General features: G+C 47.3%; 1 protein-coding gene across 1 annotated transcript in view; it reads left to right on the top strand.

Moving 5' to 3' along the window:
• The window catches only part of HNRNPUL1 (heterogeneous nuclear ribonucleoprotein U like 1), a gene marked incomplete in the record, with an annotated part of 54383 nt that extends 27034 nt beyond the window's left edge, over positions 1-27349 (top strand). The window contains 8 exon segments of the mRNA XM_006165273.3: positions 7496-7762; positions 10105-10227; positions 10323-10451; positions 20152-20320; positions 20931-21215; positions 23127-23416; positions 24592-24783; positions 26437-27349. Coding sequence (XP_006165335.3) covers positions 7496-7762; positions 10105-10227; positions 10323-10451; positions 20152-20320; positions 20931-21215; positions 23127-23416; positions 24592-24783; positions 26437-26553 — 1572 coding nt within the window.

Here is a 27349-nt window from a genome sequence, read left to right on the forward strand (position 1 = left end):
TTTCCCTACTCCAGTGTCTCCCAGAGTTTCCCCAGTGTTTTACAGGAGTAGTTTTATAGTTTGAGGTTTTAGATCTTTGATCCCCTTGACTTGATTTTTGTCAAAGGTGAGAGGTAGGGGTTCAGCTTCATCTTTTGCAGGTGGAAATCCAGTTTCTCCAGCACCATTTTCTGAAAAGGTTTTCCTTTTCCCACTAGATTGACTGGTACCGCTGGTCAAAAATCAGTTGACAGTATGTTTGGGATTTTGTTTCTGGGGACTCCATTCTGTTCCATTGGTCCACCTGTCTGTTTCTGTGCCAGTACCATGCTATTTTGATTACCACAACTTTGTAGTATATTTTTGGGTCAGGGAGTGAGAGGCCATCCACTCCACTATTCTTGTGCAGGATTGCTTTGGCAATACGGGGTCTTTTATGATTCCAGACGAATTTTATGATTGTCTTTCCTAGATCTGTGAAGAATGTGTCTGGTACTTTGATTGGGATTGCATTAAATATGTGGGTTAATTTCAGTAGAATTGCCATTTTGATTATATTCTTCCAATCCAGGAATGTGGGGTATCCTTCCACTTTTTTTTTTTTTTTGGAGAGGTTTTCGCTATAGGGCGCGTGCGCTCGCCAGACAGACAGAGAGAGACATAGAGACAGAAAGCGAGAAATCACCCCCCAGGGGGGATGGTCACGCCGCAATCCCTTCTCCTCCATTCTCCTCTCGGGATCTTGGGCACGCACGCACACGCGCCCGGCGTGAGATTTAAGCCACCGGGTCCGAGACGCGAACCGCGGTCAACTACGTGGGAGTCCAGCGACATAGCCATTACGCTAACTGCTGGTTCCCCAGAGCTATTATCTTAACCACAGTATAATTATCAAATTTAACGTCAATGTAATACTAGTATCTACTCCATGGTCCACATTTAAATTTTTCATTTATCCTGACCATACCCTTCAGTACAGTTTATTTTCTGATTCGGGATTCAATCTAGGATCATGTATTGGGTTCTTTTGTTACGTCTTTTTAGTCTTAAGTAAGCTCTTAGCCTTCCTTTGTATTTCATGACCTCGTTCATGATCTATTTACTAAAACAAAAAATAATTTTTTTAAGTTCATTTTTACCATAAGGCATGTGCAGTCGCTGGTGAGAAATAGAAACAGTAAGAAGGGAGGCCAGCAGGTGGCATGGTGGTTGAGGGTTCTGGACTCTCACATGGCTGTAGACCAGGCCTGGCACCTTGCTTTCTCACTTTCTCTTTCTCTCTCTCTGTACATCTCTTGTCAGATTTAAATAAATACATACATACATACATACATACATACATACATACATACATACATACATACATACATACATACATACATAATCACACACACACTTTATATGTGTGTGTGTGTGTGAATATGTATGTATGTATGTATGTAAATAAAATCTTAAAAAAAGAAAAAAGAAACAGTGAGAAGAAAAGTGAGAAATCACCCTCCTGGAGAATGGCCACACTGCAGTCTTTCATCTTCCATTTTCTTCCTGGGATTTTGGGCATGAATGCAGACACGTGTGATTTACAAGCTGCCAAGTCCAGGACTCAAACTGCAATCGACCATATGGGAGTCCAGCACTGTAACCTCTATACCACCTCCTGGCCCCATGGAAATTTTTTTTTATATATAATTATTTTATTTAACTTTAATGAGAGTGAGTGTCCAGGTCCAGGACTCATACCATGGTTGGCCTTGTGGGAGTCCAGTGCCCTTAACCACCACACCACCTATTGGGACCAACAGCATAATGGCTTTGTTGCTGGACTCCCATGTAGTCGACTGTGGTTCGAGTCCCAGACTCGGGGGCTTAAACTCACACCGGGCATGTGTGCATGCATGCCCAGGATCCCGAGAGGACTGCGGCATGGCCATCCCCCTTGGGGGGTGATTTCTCACTTTTTGTCTCTCTCTGTCTTTCTGGCGAGCGCACGTGCCCTATAGCAAAAACCTCTCCGAAAAAGAAAAAAAAAATTAACCTTTTTTCCCCCTTAATTAGCAAACTCTGCATTGTTTTCTACTTAACAGTATATCTTGGCCATCTTGCCCTTTCCACATAGATATATATAGATATATAGATATCAATATCGATGTAGATATAGATCTAACTTAATTTAAAACATTTTTAAAAAATTTAAGGGGCCAGCAGGTCATGAAGCGATTAAAGTCTTGGATGTCCACATAGGTGACCATGGCGGAAGTCTCAGATGGGGTTGACCTGGTGAACCACAGTTCGGGCCCCAGACCCAGTGGCCTGAAAATCATGCCAGGTACACGTGTGTGTGTGTGTGCCCAAAATCCTGAGAGGAGGGTGGGGGAGAAGGGATTGCAGCATATTATCCTCCCGGGGGTGATTTCTCACTTTCACTCTCTCTGGCAAGTGCTTGCACCCTATCGCAAAAACATGAAAAGAAAGAAAAAAAATACTGTAGGGTGTGTGCACTTACAGAGTGAGGGAAAGCAAGAAAGTACTCCCTCCCGCCCAGGGGATGGCCATGCCTCCGTCCTCCATTCTCTTGAAATAGGGGCATGCATGCACATGCACCCAGCGTGTTTTTCAAGCTGCCAAGCCTGGGAGTTGAATGGCTTAATCAGCCATGTGAAATACATTTGCCTTAACCTCCATGCCACTGACTGGCCCAATTAACATCTTTTTTAATAATTATTTATTTTATTTTATTTTATTTTATTTTATTTATTCACTCATTTATTTTGACCAGAGAGAGATACAGAGAGAGAGAGGGAAAGTGAGAAAGTGAGAAAGCCACCAGGTCTGGTATTCGAATCGCACTCCATGTGGGAGTGTCCAGCGCCTTAACCACCACGCCACCTGCTAGTCCCCCCAATTAACATTTTTGAATACTTAAGCCATTCACATGGTTTCCTCAAGAAAATCCGAGAATATAAAATAGTGTGCAGTGTAAAGACATCTTCAGACCTTCCCCTTCTACATATGTTTCATATCAGCTCCCCACACACATGAGCCCACTGATACTCAAGGTTTCTTTATCTAAATATAGGAAAAATGATGTTTTCCTTTCATATAAAATGTAGCATATTATACATGTTGTTCTGCATCTTTTTTCTTAACTGTATCGTACAGTCTTTTTAATAGCATTACCATAGAGCTTCCCTGTTCTGTTACATTAGCTGCCATCATTGTTTGTCTTCTGCAATTGCTGTAACCTAGCTCTCCCTTGGTGGACATTTGGTTGGTTTCCTATCTTTATATTTAGTGGGAGTCTAATATTCTGGCACCAGACTACTCTTGTTTAGTTTAGCCAGTCTTCCTCTTGGTGACTCTGAAAGTTGTTTGTTGCAGCAGATAATGCTGCAGGGACAACTTGTTTTTATCGTTTGTTTGTTTTTTTCTACTTACTGCTTGAAGATCTTTTTATAACCCTGCATGTGGATCTCCTGAGCAATTGAGCCGTTCCCATGTGTCCATAGGAGCACATTTTCTCACTGTGCTGGTGTGAGCACTTTGCATATACAATTTACATTCTTGTGGGAATGTAGTTATAGTGTTTCTTCTGTGTCAAAGGTATGTTTTTTTTTTAACTGGCACATAATTGTACATATTTGTGAGGTGCAGTGTGGTTTTTACATTTTTGTTTTTGGTACGTTAATGCAGTGTAATCAAATCAGGGAAATTAGCATATCCATCATCTCAGATTGTCATTACTTTCTGTTGGGGACATCTACAATCCTTTTTAGCTCTGAGATATACATTAAATTATTGTTAACTATAGTTACTTTTTTTTTTTTTTTTGGAGAGGTTTTCACTATAGGGCGCGTGCGCTCGCCAGACAGAGAGAGACAGAGAGACAGAAAGCGAGAAATCACCCCCCAGGGGGGATGGTCACACCGCAATCCCTTCTCCTCCATTCTCCTCTCGGGATCTTGGGCACGCACGCACACGTGCCTGGTGTGAGTTTTAAGCTACCGGGTCCGGGACGCGAACCGCGGTCGACTACGTGGGAGTCCAGCAACATAGCCATTACACTAACTGCTGGTTCCCTGTTAACTGTAGTTACTTTATTGTGCTATGGAACATTAGAGCTCTTGTCTAACTCTTAAAATTTTGTATTCATTAACCGATATCTCTGTCCCCTTCTACTCCCTACCCTTCCACCCTGACTCTTTCTACTATTTTTTTTTTAAGAATTATTTTATTTAACTTTACCTATCTATCATCTACCTACCTATCTATCCATTCATCCAACCAACCAGCCAGCCAACCAGAGAGGGACAGAGAGAGAGAGAGAGAGAGAATGGGAAAGTGAGAAAGCAAGCTACCAGGTCCGGGACTTGAACCACCGTCGGCTGTGTGGGAGTCCAACACCCTTAACCACCACGCCACCTGCTGGCCCCTCTACTTTCTACTCTGTGATGTCAACGTTTTAATTTTCTATATATGGGTGAGAATATGGAGTTTTTATTTTCTGTGCCTAGATTACTGTCTTGTGGGCTCATTCATGCTCAGAGGTGATAGCTGCCACCAAGATTACACCTACAGCTGTGGGGACAGTTTCATTTGTTAGTAGTGTGTGGCAGTGTTTCCTACACGCTGTTCACGAGGTAGTTTGGAACTTAATGCCTGGATTTTTGCTTCAGCTAGATCATTTCTACTTCTGGTTTTAAGGTCCTGGGTACATTTTGTTGTTCAGGTGTTCAAAGGATTCCACATCTTCAAAGGCTCAAGGCAGGTCAGAGGAGATAAGAAAATCAGTGGCTTGACAAAGGAGAGAATGTTTACATCAGATCTCAGTTCTCAGTTCATAAAACAAAATGAATAAAACAGCCTTCAAGTAGAGAGAATAGGCCAACCTATTCAGCAAGCTGTGAGAAGTGTGATACTTGGAGCCTAGGGGGCAACACAAGGGGATGTGAGAGATGGAACTGCAAAAACGGTACACTCTGAATAAGACTTAAGGAGTTTGGATCTTTAGGTACTGCACTGGCACAGGGCTGTTTTGGCAGGTCTAGCACAACTACACTTGCCTTTTGGACACATGACTTTGTAAAAGGTAGAGTTAGCTGAGGGTGCAGATAAGATGCCCTAGTGAAGCTGGTGGCCACGGAAAGGCTAACATCTACAGCTTTCATTCCACGTCAAAGCAGAGGCGATAAGGACTTCTGATGCTCAGGTGGAAGAACACAGCAGGATGGGTTAGGGTGGGCTTCAGTCCTGCCAGTGTTTTCTTGTTTGCCCTGCATGGGCTTGACCATGACCATGTGAGTGTGCTTAGAGATTAAATAGACCAGAAGGACTTCAGTATAGAGCTGGACCTTGGCAGCACCCAAGAGGGTAGTATAGAAGCTCTTAGGTGGAAGGTGCTTCTGCCCCCCCCCCTTTTTTTTTTTTTTTTAGATTTTTTTTTTTGTAAATTTAACTTTATTTATTTATTTGATCAGAGAGGAACAGATTGAAAGAGAAAGAGAGAAAGAGGAAAAGTGAGAAAGCAAGCCACCACGTCTGGGACTCAAACCACGGGTGGCCATGTGGGAGTTTAGCGCCCTTAACCACCATGCCACCTGCTGGCTCCAACACATCTTGTACTTTTATGCCAGAAACTGGACCTTGTACTTTGCTTCAGTCTGCTCTCTGGTCCTAAGTTTTAAGCCTTTCATAACTGCACTATGGAAACTGCACTATAGGCAGAGTGGTCTTTCTGGCCACCTCACTGTTCAAAGCAGGTCAGGAGTATTGCCCTGCCATCACTGAAGTGCAAACTCTTGAGGTGACATGCTGGGGCGGGGCATGTCTCCTTCCCACTATTTCATCCCCCAGTTCCAATACCTAGCACAATGCCTGGCATCTTGTAGTGACAGCTCACATTCATTGCATGCATGCTGTATATAAAGTGTACTGACCCACTTAATCCTTACAGAAACCCTGTGGGTTATAAAATATTATCATCCCCTCCTTTGGATAAGAAAACAAAATGAAATGACTTGTCCAAGGCCACACAGTAAACGACAGCAAAGCAATCTACTTTCTGAAACAGGATTTTTTTTTTTTTTAAGAATTATTTTATTTAACTTTATTTATTTTAGTTTGACCAGAGAGGGATAGAGCGAGGGAGAGAGATGAAAAGTGAGAAAGCAAGCTGTCAGGTCCAGGACTTAAGCTGTGGTCAGCCATGTGGGAGTCCAACGCTCTTAAACACTACCCCGCCTACTGGCCCCCTGAAACAGGATCTTAACCTCTAAACTTCAGCAATTGAATAAAGAGATGTTGACCGAACTTATGAATATGGTCCTTGCGTGGCTCTCCAGCAATACCTGAAATTATTTCTCTCTTTTATGTGTTAAACTCACCTGACCCTGTATTCTCTCACTGCCAAGCTTGTACACAGAGCAATTTTTTTTTTTTAATATAGAATACTCTGCTACTACAAACATGACCCATTTGTATTTGTTGTTTAGGACTTAGCTTATAGATTACACCTTAGAAGCTTGTTCCTGTGTAGGGTCTCCTGTGATGCATCATGAGGAGTATCTTTGTCTGATTGCCCCTCTGGTCCCTGAGCTCCATCAGACCCAGGTCATGACAGGCGCACTCACCAGGGAAGAGCAGGAACTCAAGGAATGTGTGCTGAACAAACAAGCAAATGCCTCTGTGGAACTGACTTGATTTAAAAGCCTGTGCCATGGCTTCCTTTTATCATCTTTACACACTGCCCTTACTGGTTTTGAGGACAGAGTGGGATCGCCTTCTCCTTCATTTTTATCTCAGACTAAGCACAAAATAAAAATAGTTGGAGTTTCTTAAAATGACCTGCTTCTCTTTATTTTTAAGCTTGCCACAGGGTGCATGTGCTTACTGGAAAGAGACGGGGGGCGGGGTAGGAAAGTGAGAAATCACCCCTTGGGGGGGTGAACACACCACAGTCCTGGGATTTTGGGCAGGCATGCACATACACCTGGCATTTTCTTTTTTTTTAGAGAGCTATTTTTGCTATAGGGCATGTGCACTTGCCAGAGAGACAGTGAGAAATCAACCTAGGGGAGGGGAAAGTGGCCATGCACAATCCTTTCTCCTCCATCCTCCTCTGGGGATTTTGAGTGCACATGTACCTGGTGTGAGTTTTAAGCCACCAGATTGAGGACTCGAACCATGGTCAACTATGTGGGAGACCAGCAACACAACCATTACACTTTTTGCTGATCTTCCCCTGGGGACTGCCTGGTCCCCTCAACCTCCATGCTACCTGCTGACCCAAAATTGCTTCTTATCCACCAGCTTCTAGGTCTTGGGCAAAGAGGGCTTTGAGCTCGACATTCTCTTAGCTATTCCCAGTGCCATCCAAATGATCCTCCCTTGGTGGGAGGGATACACTTAGATCTGGAGAGCTGCCTGTATTTTCTCTTACAACCCCTACTCTCTCCCACTTTTGGCTTCTAGTGCCTTAAGCCATGAGTTGGCAGTGATATATATTTTTTTTTTCTCCTAGGACTTTGAATGTGGAAATGATGTGGAACTTTCCTTTACCAAGAATGGGAAATGGATGGGCATTGCTTTCCGAATTCAGAAGGAAGCCTTAGGGGGTCAGGCCCTCTATCCTCACGTCTTGGTGAAGAATTGTGCAGTAGAGTTCAACTTCGGGCAAAGGGCAGAGCCCTACTGTTCTGTTCTCCCAGGGTTTACTTTCATCCAGCACCTTCCCCTTAGCGAGCGGATCCGGGGCACCGTCGGACCAAAGAGCAAGGCAGAGTGTGAGGTGAGTGGGTCTGGAAGGATAAATTGGTGGCCATCTCCAAAGCTATCTTGCTGCCAAAGGCAGTGGGGAGCTGCTCAGGAGCTTCGTGTGGTGAAAGAAGGACAAACTCACTGATTGAAAAATGGCTTCTTCCTCCACTGTGTAAGGTTGGAGTCACTGTTAAAAAGCTGCTCTGAGTCAGAGGAGAGAGGTATTGATGTGATTTAGGCCAAGAGAGGAGGACTAAAGTACCTAAAGATTAGAAGGGTTCCAAAAGGAAGTAGCCATGATGCTACTTGGTGAGGCCAGAATATGGAAAAGGAAACTTTCCTTCCAGCAGAAAAGGACAGCAGGTACTTCTTGGTGAGTGCACTCTGTGGGGAGCCGCCCACATCAAAATGGCTGCCATGACCTTCACTGCTTAAAAATGGCCGGGGCGACCTTGACACAGACACCAGGAATGCAGACCCCCTGGTTCACACAGAGCTGACAGGTCCTCAATAAGGTCCGCTGTAAACCCCGCCTACCTCCCTCTGCCTTGTGTATATAAGAAAGCGCTCTAGCCCTCAATAAATGAGCGAAACCTTTACATCATCAAGAGTTGTGACACTGTGTGAACTGTGATACTTCTTTTGCTCCCATGCTGAGACGCTGCGCCGGTTCCAGACCTCCGCCCCCTCGCTCGAGTTTCCCTGCCTGATTTGTCCCGCAGGTTCGGGACAGCACTCTGCCCCCTAAGAGTTCTTGAAGGAAGTCCAGCAACCCACCCTCCCATCCTGGGCTGTCTGAGAACAAAAACACAGATGGTCTTTGGTATCATTTGGCTCCAGAGGCTATACTGGTGATCTTTGTTCTTAAAATACTTTTGATGTATTTAAGTAATTTTATGTTCTAGTAAGTTAAATGAAAAAGAAATATAAAGAAGAGTTTAATTTCCCGTAATTCCACTGATCACAAATCTGAGTTCTTCAGAGTTTTGGAGTTGATCCTCTACCTTTTGATGTACTAGGTGCACGTAGACACAAACATGCACAATTCTAATTGCAGTCTTAGCTATTTGCATTTTTATATCCTACTCTTTATTTATTTAACATTATTTTGTGAGCTTTAACCCATAAAAATCTCTCATTAAATATTTTTTCTTTTCTTATTGTGGTAGAATTCCCACGCGTGTGTATATGAGTGAGAAAGAGGAGCATCCTCCACAGGGGCTGGTCATAGCATAGTTCCCTTCCTCCAGTCCTCCAGCCCTTCGGATCTCGAGTACTTGTACATATGCCTGCTGTGTCTCGGGCTGACCAGGCTAGGGATTCAAGCCACGGTTGCTGTGTGGGAACTATCTTCTACTGAGTCGCACATTGCAGTACATTACCACCATGCCACAGAGCTACCATAAACATGTGATTGTTTTGTTTTGTTTTTAAAGGATTTTGCCATAGGACACATGTGCCCACTGGTGAGAGACAGAGAAAAAGTGAAAAATCACCGCCGCCCGGGCCCCCCACCCCCCGGGATGGCCACACCACAGTCCCTTCTCCTCCAGTCTCCTTTGGGCACACACACACATTCCTGGCGTGATTTTCTTTTTTTTTTTTTGAGACAGATTTTTACTATAGGCCACATGGGCTCACTGGAGAGACAGAGTGAGAAATCAACTTTCAGGGGAAATGGCTAAGCCACAGTCCCTTTTCCTCCTTTCTCTTCTTGGGATTTTGGGCATGCATGTGCAAGCTCTTGACATGAGTTTAAGCCACTGGATCTGAGACTTGAACCATGGTTGACCGACCATGTGGGAGTACAACGACATAACCATTATGCCACCTGCTGGTCCCACACCTGGCATGATTTTCAAGCCACCTGTGTCTGGGACTGGAGCCACAGTAGGCCATGTAGGAGTCCAGTACCTCTACCGCTATACCATCTGTTTGCCCTCCTAAACATGATTGTTAATGGACTCACAAGCTAACCATTCTTCTCAGGCATTTAGGTTGCACCTAGTGTTTGCTAGATTCTAAGTGCACTGATGAACAGTTTGTGTCCTTGTATGTGCAACTATTTCCATCTCAGGCTCTAAGCCATCTGATGAACTAGTCCCCATGCATAGCGTTCCCTGGCCTTTTCCCACCTGCTTGATCCTCAGCAGACACATAGATGCTGTCAATGACAGCACTTGTTTAGTGCTCACCCTTTGCCAGGCCGGCTGCTAAGTCTGATAAGCCTCGTCTGTTAGAATACCAACAGCAGTGTTGTGAGGTACCTGCTATTGTTGCTTCTGTTTTTTCAGAGGTAGCTAGGGTGGTACCATGCCTTCATGCCACAATTGCTTCCATTTATAGCATCCTTTCCCTGTCTGGTTCTTGTAGATTCTGATGATGGTGGGCCTGCCTGCTGCTGGCAAGACCACATGGGCCATCAAACATGCAGCCTCCAATCCTTCCAAGAAGTACAACATCCTGGGTACCAATGCCATCATGGATAAGATGCGGGTAAGGGTGGTCCCTGGACTCTCCTTACCACCTCTCCCCCATTGAGTGCTGTATTGCACCTAGGACATTCACCGCTTGTTGCTTCCTCCCCACAGGTGATGGGTCTACGCCGGCAGCGCAACTATGCTGGCCGCTGGGATGTTCTGATCCAACAGGCTACTCAGTGCCTCAACCGCCTCATCCAGATTGCAGCCCGCAAGAAGCGCAACTATATCCTAGATCAGGTACTTCCCAGTAACCAGGCAGAAAAGAGGGGAGGGACCTCCTGGGTGCCTTGGAAGTCCCCTCTGGTTCTTTTCTTTTTTCTCCATAATGTTTGACTGCAGAGCTGGTTAGAGGGACAGCCCTATGTGACAGTGCCATCCTAGACCCTTAGCAAAGCTCTCTCAGCCTAGTCTGTGCATGCGTCTGGGGCCATGACCCAGGCCTGCTAGGTCAGGCTCATAGGAGCCCCACAGAACGTCATCATATGAGGGCCACTAGTGAAATGGGAGAGAAGTGGGTTTCCGAGACTGATATACTGAAGCGTGAGTCCCATCCTCGCCACTTCCTGGGTCCCTGTGGACATCTGGCTTATCCTCTGACTCTGTCTCCTCATCTGTAAGATAGGTACCAGGATGAAATCCCCATCCCCATACAGGACCAGGCACACAGCAGGCAGTGATCACTGCTCGTGACTACAGAATAAGTATAGTCGGCTCCTCTTAGCTTTTTTTTTGGGGGGGAGGGGAGAGGTTTTTCACTATAGGGCGTGTGCGCTCGCCAAACAGAGACATAGAGACAGAAAGTGAGAAATCACCCCCCAGGGGGGGATGGCCACGCTGCAATCCCTTCTCCTCCATTCTCCTTTCGGGATCCTGGGCACACACGCACATGCGCCACCGGGTCCAGGACACGAACGCGGTCGACTACGTGGGAGTCCAGCGACATAGTCATCACGCTAACTGCTGGTTCCCTTAGCATGTTTTTATGACTGGCAGGTACATATGTAAGTTATGTATTTTCTACCTACATTTCAAGTAAGGGCAGGGTTCTTTAGAGGATCTGGTATAACCTTTGAAATTGAACATGGAATGTTATATATAGGTACAGATACACATTTTTTTAAAAACAGGCAGTTTTGAGTTACAATTAGGAGATTATCTATGGCTTTTCTTATTCTCAGAAGGATGAGTGACCCCAGAAACAGTTAAGGAGCCCTATCTTGGAATAATAAATTCCGCATATTTACTGCCTATGCAGCATCAGTTTTGCCTTCTGTCCAAAGGGTTTCTCAAGTAACAAAGGGTGTTTCCTTATTTCCTCTATTTGGGGGTCTGTGAATAAGCCTCTGCCCCACCTGCCACCCCCTCAAGACTTACATTTGTGCTTTCTGAAGAAGCTGTAAGGTAGCAAATTATATAAACAGAGTAACATGCCACCCTAGGAGCCTTGCGGAAGTGTTTTCCATTCATACAGTCCTGGGTACTTGGTGACCATGAGTTCAGAAGAGTCATCGTGAGAGCAGAGCAGCTGGTGGTGGTGGTTGGCTCGTCAGAAAGAAATCCATGGCGACCAAGTTCCTGCACATAGGAGTGACATCCTGTACAAAATAGCTGAGCACAGGATAATTCAGAAGCCATCAGTGGATATTCCTCCGCTCAGCCCCATCAGTGATGCATACAGTCAACCTTCTTTTCCATTTGAAGATTTGTTTGTTTGGTTTTTTAGAGAGCTAGGGGAAGGGGGCAGAAATAGGTATTTTGGGGGGCCAGCAGGTGGCGTGGTGGTTAAGGACTCTGGATCCTCATGGCCAACTGTTGGTCAAGTCCCAGACCTGGCAGCTTGCTTTCTCACTTTTCCCCTCTCGCTCTTGCTCTTTCACTCTGGTCAAATTGAATAAATAAAGTTAAAATGATTCTTAAAAAAAAAAAAAGAGAGAGAGAGAGAGAAAGAAAGAAATAGGGTATTTTTGATAGTATCTCCCTGTATAGCTGTCCTCCCAAGGGACAGTTCTGTGTGCTACCTCAGCTGGGCCCTTGTTTGTCTTTTAAATACCTGGCCTCATGTTGTCCTTTTTTTTTTTTAGAGAGAGAAAGAGGTTTTTTTTGCCATAGGGCACATGCCCTCATCAGAGAGACAGGCACTATGCCATCTGTCAGGCCTATTATTATTTATTTTTTTAATTTGAGCAAAGAGACAGAGAGAGCCAGAGAAGGGGAACATGAGAAAGCAAGCCACCAGGTCCAGGACTCGAACTGCGGTCGGCCATGTGTGAGTCCAGCACCTTAATCACCATAACACCTGCCAGCCCCAATTTGTCCCGTTCTCTCTGTCAGGGCATTTTGGAATTTTAGCCTGACTTGGCTTCATCTGGACTAATTATTCTGAAAGGCAGAGAACGATACACTTGGTTGTTTTTTTTTTCTTTTCAGTTTTACTATAGGGTGTTTGTCCTCCTCAGAGAAAGAGAAAGGAGGAGAATGAGAAAGCACCCTCTGGAGGGGTTGTCCACACTGCCATCCCTTCCCTATTCCCCTTGGGCTTTGGGCACATGTGCATACACACACGTGTCTGATGTGTTTTTTTAAGCCACCAGGTCTGGGACTAGAGCCATGTGGTTGACTGGTGGGTCCAGCAACCTTAACCATCACAGCACTGGCTGACTCGAGTGGTATAGTTTAAAACCCTGAAAATTCTTCAGATACCATAGCAAATATTCTCTGCCTTTTTCTGGTTTGCTGGTTAAATCAGCTGTGAAGCTCATTTCAAATACCTGGCCAGTGGAAGATTGTAGCTGGAGGTGGATCATCAGACATCTCTGCCCAGAGACCTAAGTGGGTTTTCTCTGGAGCTCAGACTCAGCAGCTTGGCCAGGCACATGACAGCTGAGCACTGGAAAGGCTCACTTTTGGTCGCCTTAGCGGGTGCCGGCTTCTTTAGGTACAGTGTGTAGGGCTGCAGCAGGTCTATCTGTGGTCTTCAGGGCTGCCGGCATCCTGGTGGAGGGACATGCAGGTCAGGCCAAGTGATCCAAGACAAGAGTGAAGCAAAGATTCTGGACTCTGAAGGTGGGCAAGGAGCACACTCTGGTTAGCCATAGACTGGAGGATTGACTCAGGGCCTGAAGCTGTAGGTTATTCAGGCCTGGGAAGGAGTCTAGAGCCAGTGGTTTGACTGTCTAGCCTAAACTCTAAAAGAAGGTTCCAGAAGACTCTGGATATGAAGTGAGAGTGTGTGTATGTGTGTGTGTGTGTAAAAATTCAGAGCAGAGCTGGCTTCCTACCCCGCCAGCTTTGTCAGTGAGTGATAAGTTAATGCTGCATAGCTGTCTCTTGGACTAGATGGAACTTCCAGAGAGGAGACAAGTACTATAGGCAGAGGTCCCCACAGCTCCTGGATCTCAGCCCAGGGCCATGTTTTTCCTTCTCTGGTTTTTCCTGGGTGATCAGACTTCCCTGCATTTGGTTCTTCCAGGCTTCCTCTTAGTAGTTTGGCCTTGGAAGTGCCCATCCTTGAGAGGAAAAGAACCTGCCTGCAGAAGCCAAGCAGGGTGTGTGGGCTGGGATTCTGCCTTTGTCCAGGACTAAACCCTAGGAAGTATTTCATCAGCACAGACTCTCAGGTGTGTCGGGCTTTGACTTACATTCCCCGAGGACCTGAGTAAGTCTCTTCAGATCACGGGGGCATTAGCACTATGGATTACCGGAAGAGAGATAGAAAAGAGGTGAGCCAGAGGGGGAACTGAGGCCTCTTAAGGGAAGGAGGCTGTCTGAAGTCATGTGTTCTCTACTAGTTAAACATGGTTCTTCTAAGTTCCTAGATAGCCACAGTCCAGAATGGTTGGGGCTGAGGTGGGAATTTGGGAAAGCTTCCAGGAGGTAGGACGTTTGGGCCAGATGGAAGATGGTAAAGAGTTGAGGCCTTGGGAACCAGCAGTTAGCGTAATGGCTATGTCGCTGGACTCCCACGTAGTCAACCGCGGTTCGCGTCCTGGACCCAGTGGCTTAAAACTCACGCCGGACGCGTGTGCGTGTGTGCGCAAGATCTCGCCCGAGAGAAGAATGGAGGAGAAGGGATTGCGGCGTGACCATCCCCCCTGGGGGGTGATTTCTCGCTTTCTGTCTCTATGTCTCTCTCTGTCTGTCTGGCGAGCGCACGCGCCCTATAGCACAAACCTCTCAAAAAAAAAAAAAAAAAGAGTTGAGGCCTTGCCCTAGCACTTTATTATCAGGAAGGGGTATGGTTAAACTTGCCAGGCCAGAAAAAGAGAAAGGGAAGCAGAAGGTCACATTGCTTCAAGTAGCACTTGGGGTCGTCCATTAGGGGTGGAAAGCCTCCAGAACGAAATGCTTTCTGAACTGTCTCTAGACTGCGGGAGAGCCTCAAGACTGGATACAGAGCAGGAGCTGGCCCTATGGCAGTTCCCGAAGGGCCATTTTTATCTAACCACCTAGAGTTGGACACTACAGGCTATGAGTTCCTTAGAGGATTTTTGTAGCCCTCAGCCAAGCCAGGCATTGGTGCAATGGCATAGCCAGCCTGGTCACACTCTCTGAACATGGACTTCTAATCTTGCCTCAAATCCCCGCTGGCTAGTGCTGCACTCTTGCCAGGAACCCAGGCTAGAGTTGAGGCTCAGTGTCACCTCAGCTGCCTCTCATTGGCAGGTGTTGGGGACCAGGGATGTTTCTTTTGACATTCTGATCAACTCTTCCTATATGTGCGATTCCTTCCATGGGGGTTCACTTCTGAACTCAGAGCAAACTCTTTCCTCACCAGCATTAAGCTTGTTCCTCTGGGATGCACTCAGATTCCTCTGGGATCCACTCAGTTTCCTGCTGCCGCCAGCCTGACCTGTTTGAGCTGTGACAAGTTAAACTAGTTTTAGAAAACTTAGACTGTAAGCAGAAGTTGTCACCTTTGCCTGATGTGTTTCACCCTCACTCTTTCAAGCTATCACATGCCAAAACTATCCATCCAGCTTCTCTGAGAAATCTGACTCATGTTGTTGGGTTGGGGGTAGACAAGGGGGCCAGGGAATACAGACAGCCCAGAATTACTCTTAGAGTCAACCTCTTCAAGCAGGGTCAAACTGGGAAAAGCAGGAGCTAGGCAGAGGAGACCCACACAGCTGGAAAAGCTGACCAGGCTGTTGTATGAATCTCCTAGCAGCAGCCCCTAGTAACAGCAGTGCTGGGCTGGCCCGGGGGCTCTGACCTCACCCTGTTTGCTGTGGCAACAGCCACCAGCAGCTAATTCCCTTTCCTCCAGGAAAGCCAAGTATTTGCATTTTTACTGGCATGGTTTAGACACTTCTTGCCCTCCTAAGCCAAGGAGTAAGTGTAAGGGAAGTGTAGTTTTAAAAAACCGTTGCCTAGAGGATTCTTAGCACCTCAGGTCCAGAGTGTCTGTCCACTTCCTAGTCCAAACTGCTCTGCCCCCGCCTCCCTTCCCCTGAAGCTACAGGGACTAATCCCTGTGGAGGTGTGCTTCTCTCTGTCCCTTCATCGAGCCGTTGACAGGCAGGTCTGCCACTAGAAAACTTCCAAGGAGTGTTTCTCTATGCCCTCAGAGCTCAGAAAAGTCCACACTGGATTGTTTATGCATGAACAGAATGGAAAGGATTATCAGCAGAAAGGGCCACATTCAGCTTGTTCCTCATCCACGCTGGCTTTCGTGTTAGGAGAAAACGTGATTATTTACCTGTGGGAAGCCAAATTCCTTTTTCCTATGACCAGATGACACTGTCTACTCTGCTTTTAGAAATGGAGCCAAGGAAGAGTAGTGAGGGGACCACTACTACCAGGGGACTTAACTGTTTCTCTGTAACCCCATGGACGTTTTGAGCCATTTGTGGCCCAGGACCTGTGCTTGCCCCATTGCTCCAGTCCACAGCCCAGTGCGTGTGTGTCTACACCCACACACCACCCCCCTCCTCGTGACAGTTGGGAAGTTTTCCCTAGGGAACAGGGAAGAACTATCTTTCTTTTTTTATTATTTTCCCTAATATGTGTGTTAGAGCCAGGGCATCTGGTTAGTTTAGGAAACAGGCTGCACTCACAGCCCAGATGTCCTAGCACATCTGGCCCCTGGCTGACCCTTCCCCAGCCTTCACTCTGTGTCTTGGGAGAGGAGCAGCTGCAGCTCCCTCCGCTTTACCTCAGACTTCATTCTCCTTGGTACTTTACTTTGGGAAGCCCCTCCTGGGACAGCATTAGTCCTGTTGGCCGTATTTTCAGATCCACCCTGTGTGTCGATGACTTCTTTCCCTGACCCATTCCCTGCCACATGCCTGAGATTGCACATCTGCAAATCCTCCCCAGAGCCAGGAAGGAGATAATGATCTCTGTCTTTCAGGTGAAGGAATTTGAGAACCAGACTGATTAGATGTCTTGACTGTAATCTCACAAATAGTAAAGGGCACAGCTGGGATTTCAAGCCCAAAACCTCTCTGCAAAGCCTGTATTCTGTCCAGCCCATCTCATTGCCCCTGCCATTCTGTCTGGGAGATCACTACAGCTTACCCTTTTCTTTGGTCTGAGCTGCTTCAAGTCAGCATAACAGTATAAATATCCACAGCACCCACCCAGTGACAGTCAGTGGTGGCTGCGGGCCAGCCCTGGGCTTCTTCTCACATGAACTCATTCATTTGTCACAGCAACCATAAGCAGGCCCTGTCGGAGCTTGAGACTCTGAGAATACATGCAGTAAGTCGATTTTACAGAGACGCAGACAGAGGCTCACCTAAGCCAGTAGCGCCAGGTTAGAGTTGGGGTCCGTCAGGCCAGCCCAGCCTCATGCACTGCACTGCCTGCCTCTTGTCAGGGCTTCTCTTGCCCTGGAGGCCAGTGTGCAGCCCCTCACATAGGTCCTCACGCTGTTAATTGCCATGTGGTCATTCTCCTGCTCTCTCTTCACCAGCCCTGAGAGGGGAGCTTTTCGGCTCCATTTTATAACTGAAGCAACTACAGAAGGGGTGGCCACACCAGGACTTAGACCCTAGGCTCTTTCCACCGAGCAAGCTGTGTCTTCAGAGTATAGCATTTTACTGCCCATTTGTACACACCCCTTTATAGACTGTTCTTTTCAGTGCCTTTTCTCTTGGGTCCCTGCTAGAGCCACTAAAAAGTTGATAAAATACAGTTAATAACTCATCACTCCATTTCTGTTGAGTACCTGAGTACTGGATAGGGGGGATACCTATGTAGTTACCTGACTCCCACCTCTAGAGATTCAGGCTCAGAATTGGGGGCTGATTGCATTTTTCGTATTATTTGTGTGATTCAAATGCATGAGCTGAGTCTATACAAACTGGGATCCCACAGTTGTGGGCCCTAGTCACAAAGGGCCTGGCATATAGGAGGGATTCAGTGAGTGGGAGCTGTCGTTACTGCTCTCAGTCACGTAGGTCCTAGAGCACCACCCTGCCAGCATCAGTCCAGCACACTTGCCTGTCGCGTAAAGGAAGGAAGAAAACATTGGTAACGAAACTGCCCTTTGAAAAAGTATAAGCTGATACCTCGTCAACCTCCACGTTTAGAAGCTCAAGGGTGAGGCCGGTGTTTTAGAGAAGGACTAACAGAATAAGGAATCAGTGTTGATGACAGCTATCTACCCACCTGTCAGAAGGAGCTGGTTAATTATGGTATATCTGTTCTGTAGGTATGGTACATGCTTTGAAAGAAAACACTGCCCAGAAAATTTTAGAGAAACATAATATGAAAAGGAGCTTCAGGGGCGTCCTATGACATGGTGATTAAGGTGGCTGGATCCCACGTGACTGGCTATAGTTTAAGTCCTGGACCTGACAGCTTGAAAGATAGGCCAGGTGGAACCCATAGGTGGTGTGATGATTAAGGTACTGGACTCTCACATGGCTGACTGCAGTTTGAGTCCTGGACTGGCAGCTTGCTCTCCCTCCCTCCCCCCAATCTCTCTCTTGTGAGATTTTAAAATAATAATAATAGGGGCCAACAGGTAGCATGGTGGTTAAGGGTACAGAACTCCCACATGGCTGACTTTGGTTCGAGTCCCTGACCTGGCGGCTTGGCTTGCTTTCTCACTTTCTTTCTCTCGCTCTCACTCTGTCCCTCTCTGGCCAAATTAAAATAAATTAACTAATAAAGCTAAATAAAAATTTCATTAAAAAATAAGAATAAATAACATAATATATATAATTCTTTTTAAAAAATGAAGAAGAAAGAAAGAAAAATATGCCAGGCACTTGTACGTGTATTCCCAAATCCTGAAAGGAGACAGGGTTGTGTGACCATCCCCCATGAGGTGTGCCTTTTTTTATTTTTATTTTTATTTTATTTTATTACTCAGTTGTTAATTTATTTACTTAAATTTGCTATGGGGCACGTGCACTCACCAGAGAGAAAGAAAGAGAGAGAAAGCAAGCCACCAGGTCTGGAGCTCAAACCCACAGTCAGCCATGTGGGAGTCTGGCGCCTTAACCACCATGCCACCTGCTAGACTCTAGGGATGCCTTCTTACTTTCTCTCTCTGTCTCTGTAGCAGGTGCACGTGCCCTCTAGCAAATTAAAAAAAGAAAGAGTGAAAAGGAGCTTCAAAAGAGTGTATATAGTACAATTCCATTTGTGTTAAAATTCACTTAGATACAGAAGTGTACTCAAGAAATTCCATACCAGCTATCTCTGGGAAGTAAGGCTGACTCTAGGTGGGTGGAAGGATTCCTACTCCACCCATAAGATTTTTTTTTTTTCTATCAGAGAGGTTTTTGCTATAGGGCGCGTGCGCTTGCCAGAGAGACAAAGTGAGAAATCACCCCCCCCGGGGGGGGGGATGGCCATGCTGCAGTCCCCTCTGCATTCTCCTCTCGTGATCTTGGACACACCCACATGCCCCAGTGTGAGTTTAAGCCACCGGGTCCTGGACTTGAACCGCTGCTTATACAGGGGAGTCCAGCAACATAGCCATTACACCACCTGCTGCTCCCTCCTACTCCATAAGTTTTATACTTCGTAAATTTTTACTGTGAACATGTATTACTTTTAGAACAGTAAAAAAGAAGTCATAAAGTACAATACCAGCACACATGGAATAAAAAGGCATGCCCAACCCTTAGGAATCTCTTGCCCTATGCCTGTCAAAAGCAATTTTTACAAGTCAGTTCCTTTGTTGAAAGTGGACTCCAGAATCATCAAAGGAGGGGCCAGCAGGTAGTGTGGTGGTTAAGGTGTTGGACTCCCACATGGCCGACCACAATTCAAGTCCCTGACCTGGCAGCTTGCTTTCTCTCTTTCTGTCTCTCTCTCTCTCTCTGTCTCTCTAGTAAATGCATGTGCTCTATAGCAAATTAAAAATAATAATGAGAATAATAAATAAAATTAAGGGGCCAGCAGGTGACGTGGTGATTAAGGTGCTGGAATTCCCACATGGTCGACTGTGGTTCAAGTCCTGGACCTGATGGCTTGCTTTCTCTCTCTCTCTGCCTTTCTCTGGCAAAACTCATGTGAAATAATAATAATAAATAATTATTTAAAAAATAAAATTTTTTTAAAGAGATTTTGGTGTAGGATGCATGCACTTGCCAGAGAGAGACAGAGACAGAGAGATAGAAAGCTAGAAATCATCTCCCACCCCAGGAGGAGTGGCCACGCCACAATCCCTGCTCCATTCTCCTTTCGGGATCTTGGGCACACATGCACGCCCGGCATGATTTTGAAGCCACTGCATCCAGGACTTAAACTGTGGTCGGCCATGTGGGAGTCCAGCAACGTAATCACGACACCATCTGCTGGTCCCTAAATAATTTTTAAAAAAAAATCTTCAAAGGAAAGAAGAGCCATTTCCTGAGTTTCTCTGCTTAGGAGGAGCACTAGTCTGCCTTTCTCAGTCCCTGGCCTTCACCGCACACCTCGGAAGGAAAAGCTAATAACACTGTACAACTGTTGCTTCCTCCATACCTACCCCTAGACTAATGTTTACGGGTCAGCTCAGAGACGAAAAATGAGACCGTTTGAAGGCTTCCAGCGCAAAGCCATTGTAATTTGTCCCACTGATGAGGACCTGAAAGACCGGACAATAAAGCGAACCGATGAGGAAGGGAAGGACGTCCCAGATCATGCAGTCTTGGAAATGAAAGGTAGGAAATGCCGGGCTCCCTGAATAACAGGTTGTTAAGAAGAAAGGCTCTTCACTCAGGTCGTCCCTCTCCAGTTCTTTAATGGTTTCTTTTTTGATCTCACTCATTCTTTCCTTCTGCTTTGTCCCTTTCTATCTACCCCAGTTGTGAATGGAAAAGCTACTTGTCTCTTACATGGCAGGATTTTCCAGCTGGATGGGGCTGGGGCAACATGAGGGAAGGATCTGTAGGAGCAGAAACGCAGGGGCATCCTGCCTCTGGTACCCGCTTGGTGGTCTGGCTGTGAGCAATCCTCAGTTTGCTCCTTTGTAAAAATAGAGACGAGGATTCCACCTACCCAAACTGTTCTAGGGTGCAGCTGGAAGGAGCTAAACCCTGTGTTTAGGTGGGGCTCAGCCACCTCTTCAGGAAAGGAAGGAGAGGGTCTTTATTATCCCCTGACAGTTGTCAGAGAAGCTGAAGGCTTGGGACCCTGCCTTTCTCTCTTCCTCAGTCACTGCTCCAGTCCCCTCTGACCTCCCTGTGGTGGGCTGTGTTCTCTGGGAGGGAGGGTCAGGCCTCAGAAGAAGGTGCCAACCTCCTGTTTTTCTGGGATATATCTTCCTTCTAGCCAACTTCACGTTGCCAGATGTTGGGGACTTCCTGGATGAGGTTCTGTTCATTGAGCTACAGCGAGAGGAAGCAGACAAGCTGGTGAGGCAGTACAACGAGGAAGGCCGCAAGGCTGGGCCACCCCCAGAAAAGCGCTTTGATAACCGAGGTGGCGGTGGCTTCCGGGGCCGCGGGGGTGGCGGCGGTTTCCAGCGTTATGACAACCGAGGACCTCCTGGAGGCAACCGAGGAGGTTTCCAGAACCGAGGGGGAGGCAGCAGTGGAGGAGGCAACTACCGAGGAGGTGAGGCATCACACACACCCCTACCTACCCACCCACCCACCTACCTCTCCCCACTTTGGTTTCCAGGTCCGGGCTAGGTTTAACTCCTTGTTTAGTCAGTGCCTGGAGTTTACTGAGCACCAGGCTGCCCTCCGGGAGAGAGAGGGTATAAACCAGACGGGGCCTCAGGAAGACTGTCTCACCTCTCACCCCGACTTCCACCCTCAGGCATTGCATTGCCCGTTTCCCTGTCCCTGCCCTTGATGTTCCGTTGCTGTTTCCTGTGAATCTTCTCCCATTTGACCATGAGCTCCTTGAGACGAGGGTCTGGATTAAATAGATTGCCATTCACTGCCCAGGACCTGACACGAGGCAAATGTTAGGACTGGTTTTTTATTTTAAAATAAATGAAGCAGGCTTAGAAAGGTTAATTTGTCCAAGATTAACCAGCTAAGTCCAGAGCTGAAATTTTACTGATCCAAAACCAAAGTTCTTGGTCACTAAGGGATCCTGTCTCTCAAGTAAAGTGTCTGTTCATAGTTTAACAAACATGTCTTAGGGCCCGACAGTGGTGCCTCAGTAAAATGCAACACTGCAAAGCAAACCCGTGTGGCAGAATTCGTTAAAGTCTAGAAACCTACCTGAATATGCCAGGCACATGCTCGCCCCTGAGCCAAGGCCAGCTCAGGGGTTAGGGTGGATTGCCATGTCAAGATCCTGTTGAGGGTGCTGTCTGTTTCTCTAGCTTGCTAAATAAATAAATCAACTTTTTAAAAAGTAAAGAATTTAAGACGTGTGCTGATTCCCTGCCCTGTTTTAGTCTTGTGCTGAGTAGGTCTGGGGACACAGCCTTCACCCAAATAGCTTAATGAAAGAGCCCTCAGGTGATCTTGATGCATGCTGCAGGGAGACAGCAGAAGAGGCCTCCAAAAGTGCTTGTATCTAAGCTGAGTCCACAAACCAAGGAGGAGTCAGCCAGGGAAAAGGGAAAGGGTTTCAGGTCCAAGAAACAGCTGCACAAAGGCTCAGGAGAGGGCATTCCTTTGGCCAACCCTGAAGACTTCTACTACATTTGACCTTGGGGGGAGGGGGGCATAGGGCAAGTGTGCTTGCCGGGAGGAGGGGGTCAGGAGTGAGGAAACGTAGAAGTCACCCCTTGGTGGGGATGGCCACACCACAGTCCCATCTCCAGTCTCTTCTCGGGATTTTGGGCACCCACACAAACCTGATGCGATGTTTAAGCCTCTGGGTCTGCAGGTGGGACCAGCACCTTCACTCTGTGCCATCTGCTGGCCCACATTTGACTCTGGTGGCTGACCTTAATGCATCCGTCTTTCTTATTATCTCCTCCTACATTTTCCAAAATTGTTGAGACGTTAGGACATGGTAGACACCAAGACAGCCCTGGGCCTTTCTTCATCAGATTCACGGTCCAGGGCTTGAGACATACCTGTCGGCAGACAGTGATGATCTGGGGTTTCTGGGACAAGGACAGGAGAGCGCCCAGGTGTCTGAGGCATGCTTGCTCACTCTAAGTGAGTTCCTACTCTGTGTCTTCCTATTCTGGGGCCACCCTTGCATAGTTCCCAAGGTAGCCTAATTATTTATTTATTTATTTTTGGAGAGATTTTTTCGCTATAGGGCGCGTGTGCTCGCCAGACAGAGAGAGACAGAAAGCGAGAAATCACCCCCCAGGAGGGATGGCCACACCGCAATCCCTTCTCCTCCATTCTCCTCTCGGGATCTTGGGCATGTACGCACACGCGCCCAGCATGAGTTTTAAGCCACCGGGTCCAGGACGTGAACCGCGGTCGACTACGTGGGAGTCCGGCAACATAGCCATTACACTAACTGCTGGTCCCGAGGTAGCCTAATTCTGAGGGTTGCATATTGAGAATGAGGGGGCCTCACATCTGGATTTCTTGAATATAGGCTTCAACCGCAGTGGAGCTGGTGGCTACAACCAGAACCGCTGGGGTAACAACAGCCGGGATAATAACAACTCCAATAACCGAGGCAGCTACAACCGAGCTCCCCAGCAACAGCCACCACCACAGCAGCCGCCACCACCACAACCACCACCACAGCAGCCACCACCGCCACCTAGCTACAGCCCTGTTCGTAACCCCCCGGGAGCCAGCAGCTACGCCAAGAACAGCAGCATCCCTGGCTCGAGCGCCAATACCAGCACCCCCACCGTCAGCAGCTATAGCCCTCCACAGGTGAGAGAAGAAGCATGTGTTTGCATGTACCTGGACACATAAGTGCTTTTGAACTTGGGCAGGTGAGAGGTGAGTCCAGAGAGATGCCCAGCACCTCCAACCCCAGGTCTCCACTCTCACTTCCTACCTGCCCTTTTTTCTCCCTGGCAGTGTCCTTAACTGACTGAGAGGGATCCTAGACTCTTCCAGATCCCCTCCAAACCCAAAGTAAATCAGAACCTACCTCTTCTACGCCCCACAGCAAGAGAGAGGCTGTAAGCACTAGTCCCTTTAGCAAGAACATTTCTCTTAGCCGTGTGCTGATCACACTGAATCCCCAAGAAAGTACCCAGTGGGAATGACGTCTTGCCATGTGGAACAGGCTGACCCTTTTGTCACCGGGGTATAGAGACCAGGGTCCTGAGATCAGTGAGCATGTGCCTTTTGCACTGAGAGTGTCACTCCTAAATCATTCTAGGCTAGGTCCAGTCCTTAGAAAGTCAGTGCTCAGCATCTGGCAGGTACAGGCTCCTGTTCACCAGAATGGTTTTCGTTTATTACACAGCCATTTCCTGAGCATCTTCCATGTGCCAGGACTGGAGCAACTGCCAAGGAGACAGACTCATGGTTGTCAGTCCCATTCTAACCAGAATATTTCCTAGAACAAGGGTCAGGCAGTCACAGAATCAAACCCCTGGCCCCATGGGATCTTGAACAAACAGCTTAACTTCTCTGGGCCTCGTTTTCCCCGTTAAGGACTAGAGGTGTTAGAACTCACTTCCAAGTTTTGTTGTGAGGGACCTACAGCACTACAGCTCAGAGGTTAAGGCTCTGGAACTAGGCAGACAAGTTAATGGTGTAGCCTGTACACACTGGAAGCACCTAGCAAATTGCCACCACCATTCCTCAGCAGATCTTCCAGTGACAACTGCTGCCATTTACCAGGTGCTCAGTACTTTGCACACAGGTGCCTATTCACGTAGTGAACATGCACAGCAATTGAAGGGAGAGTTCTATCTGTTATAATTCTCATTTTACAGAAAATGGTTTTCAAGAGATACCATGTGCCACATCACAGAACTGACCGCCTCCACCAGGGAAATGCCTCTGTGAGCCAGCTGCTTACAAAGGCCCTTCCTGTGTCCCAGCTGTGAGCAGGCTGTCTCATAGAGCTTTGGGTTTTCTCCATTTTCCAGCCGAGTTACAGCCAGCCACCGTACAACCAGGGAGCTTACAGCCAGGGCTACACAGCCCCACCACCTCCGCCTCCACCTCCACCTGCCTACAGCTATGGGAGCTACGGTGGCTACAGCCCAGCCCCTTATACCCCACCGCCACCACCCACCGCACAGACCTACCCTCAGCCCAGCTATAACCAGTATCAACAGGTAGGTGCCAGATGGGGGTGGGGGGCGGGCTGTAGGATGGAGAAACTTCCAGGGGCCCTTCCTGAATGTGTATTTCTAAACTCAAGTCTTGCTTATTCCCAAAAAGATGACCTCAGGTGGGCAGTGTCTAGTAAAACCATTCCATTCAGTAAACACTTCTGCACTGATTGCTAAGTAACTATTAGAGTATCCCAGTCCCTCTTCAATACAGCAGGGTGCTGCTTCAGCACCATGGCCAGGGGGCTCGAAGTCTAACTGAGGTTGGTATCCTGGCTGCCATGCCTGTTAACTCTGTTTGGTTTTTTTGGTTTGTTTTTGTGTGTGTGTGTCTTTTTTTTTCAGTGGTGTTTGTTTGTTTGTTTTGTTTTGTTTTGTTTTTGCTAAAGGGCGCTTGCGCTTGCCAGAAAGACAGAGAGAAACAGAAAGCGAGAAATCACCCCCCAGGGGGGATGGCCATGCTGCAATCCCTTCTTCTCCATTCTCCTCTCAGGATTTTGGGCACACACGCACATGCGCCCAGCTTGAGTTTAAGCCACCAGGTCCGGGACTCGAACCACAGTCAATTACATGGGAATCCAGTGACATAGCCATTATGCCAACCACTGGTCCCTTAACTCTGTTTTGAATATAAAATCTAGCTGTACCTGAAAAGGCAGTAGATTGACAAGCCAGGATACCTGGATTCGGTCCCTAAGTGCCCATCCCCATGGCACCAGATCAGTCAGTTGGCCTCCCAAGTTGCCTTGATTCCTCTGTCAGGGGACCCCTGTGTCAACTGTTGTCACTGTATTCATCTCTGCCTTGTCGAGGGTGGGCTTGGGGAGCAGCCAGCTGTGGGGTGGATAAAGAGCATCTTGGTACTCTTGTTTTTTCTCTCCCCAGTATGCCCAGCAGTGGAACCAGTACTATCAGAACCAGGGCCAGTGGCCACCATACTACGGGAACCAAGACTAACTATTACAGTATCCCAGTCCCTCTTCAGTACAGCAGGGTGCTGCTTCAGCACCATGGCCAGGGGGCTCGAAGTCTAACTGAGGTTGGTATCCTGGCTGCCATGCCTGTTAACTCTGTTTGGTTTTTTTGGTTTGTTTTTGTGTGTGTGTGTCTTTTTTTTCAGTGGTGTTTGTTTTGTTTTGTTTTGTTTTGTTTTGCTAAAGGGCGCTTGCGCTTGCCAGAAAGACAGAGAGAAACAGAAAGCGAGAAATCACCCCCCAGGGGGGATGGCCATGCTGCAATCCCTTCTTCTCCATTCTCCTCTCAGGATTTTGGGCACACACGCACATGCACCCAGCTTGAGTTTAAGCCACCAGGTCCGGGACTCGAACCACAGTCAATTACATGGGAATCCAGTGACATAGCCATTATGCCAACCACTGGTCCCTTAACTCTGTTTTGAATATAATATCTAGCTGTACCTGAAAAGGCAGTAGATTGACAAGCCAGGATACCTGGATTCGGTCCCTAAGTGCCCATCCCCATGGCACCAGATCAGTCAGTTGGCCTCCCAAGTTGCCTTGATTCCTCTGTCAGGGGACCCCTGTGTCAACTGTTGTCACTGTATTCATCTCTGCCTTGTCGAGGGTGGGCTTGGGGAGCAGCCAGCTGTGGGGTGGATAAAGAGCATCTTGGTACTCTTGTTTTTTCTCTCCCCAGTATGCCCAGCAGTGGAACCAGTACTATCAGAACCAGGGCCAGTGGCCACCATACTACGGGAACTACGACTACGGGAGCTACTCCGGGAACACACAGGGTGGCACAAGCACACAGTAGCCAGTGCGTCCCAGAGGCCCCTGCCGGCTTCCTCCACCAGCGCCTGCCTTGGCCCCCTCCTCTACCCAACTGGGTCCTGTGGTGCTGGGGTCGGGTCATCCCAGGGCTGCCTCCCTCCAGCCCACTGCCTCCCCCTCTGAGGGGCTTCTTTCCCCCACACAGGGCCAGGCATTTTTCTCTGGATTCAAACAGGCAACAATGATCTTTTATTTTCTGTTTATCCCCATCCATTCTTCCTCCTTTTTGATTAGAGATTTCCCCACGCCCCCTTGGTCAAACAGCAAGGCTACAGTGACTGAGGAGGGGGACCCTTCCTGTCCACTTGTCCTAACCCTGCTCCAGCCCTTCAGTTTCCCAGCCCCCTCATGCAGTTGGTTGTAAATTCTTCCAGGAGCTGTTTTACTGTCTACTTTTCAGGATTAAAAAAAATCAAAAACTTTAAAAAAAAAAAAAGTTTAAAAAGCAAAATGTGGAGGGAGGAAGCAGTGACTTTTTTTTTGGTAATTATGCTTTTTTTTTTAATTTTTAGAATTTGTCTGTTTTTACTGTGGGTCAGCCGTTGATATTTCATCAAGAGAACCATTTTTTTTTTTGCTGAGTTCAGGTGACCGAGGAAGAACCACACCCTCAAAACAAAACAAACCACGCAAAACAAAGCCACAGAATCATCTTTAACCTAACTTTTTATACGATGTCTCAGTTCCCCATAACTTTGCACACAAGCTTCTGTGTTCAGTTGAATTGTAACTGCTTTTTGTATTTGGAGAGAGTGTGACTATTGAACTTGAAACTTTTA

Source organism: Tupaia chinensis, unplaced genomic scaffold, assembly GCF_000334495.1.
Source record: "Tupaia chinensis unplaced genomic scaffold, TupChi_1.0 Scaffold143861_1, whole genome shotgun sequence".
NCBI classification, from domain to species: Eukaryota; Metazoa; Chordata; class Mammalia; order Scandentia; family Tupaiidae; genus Tupaia; species Tupaia belangeri.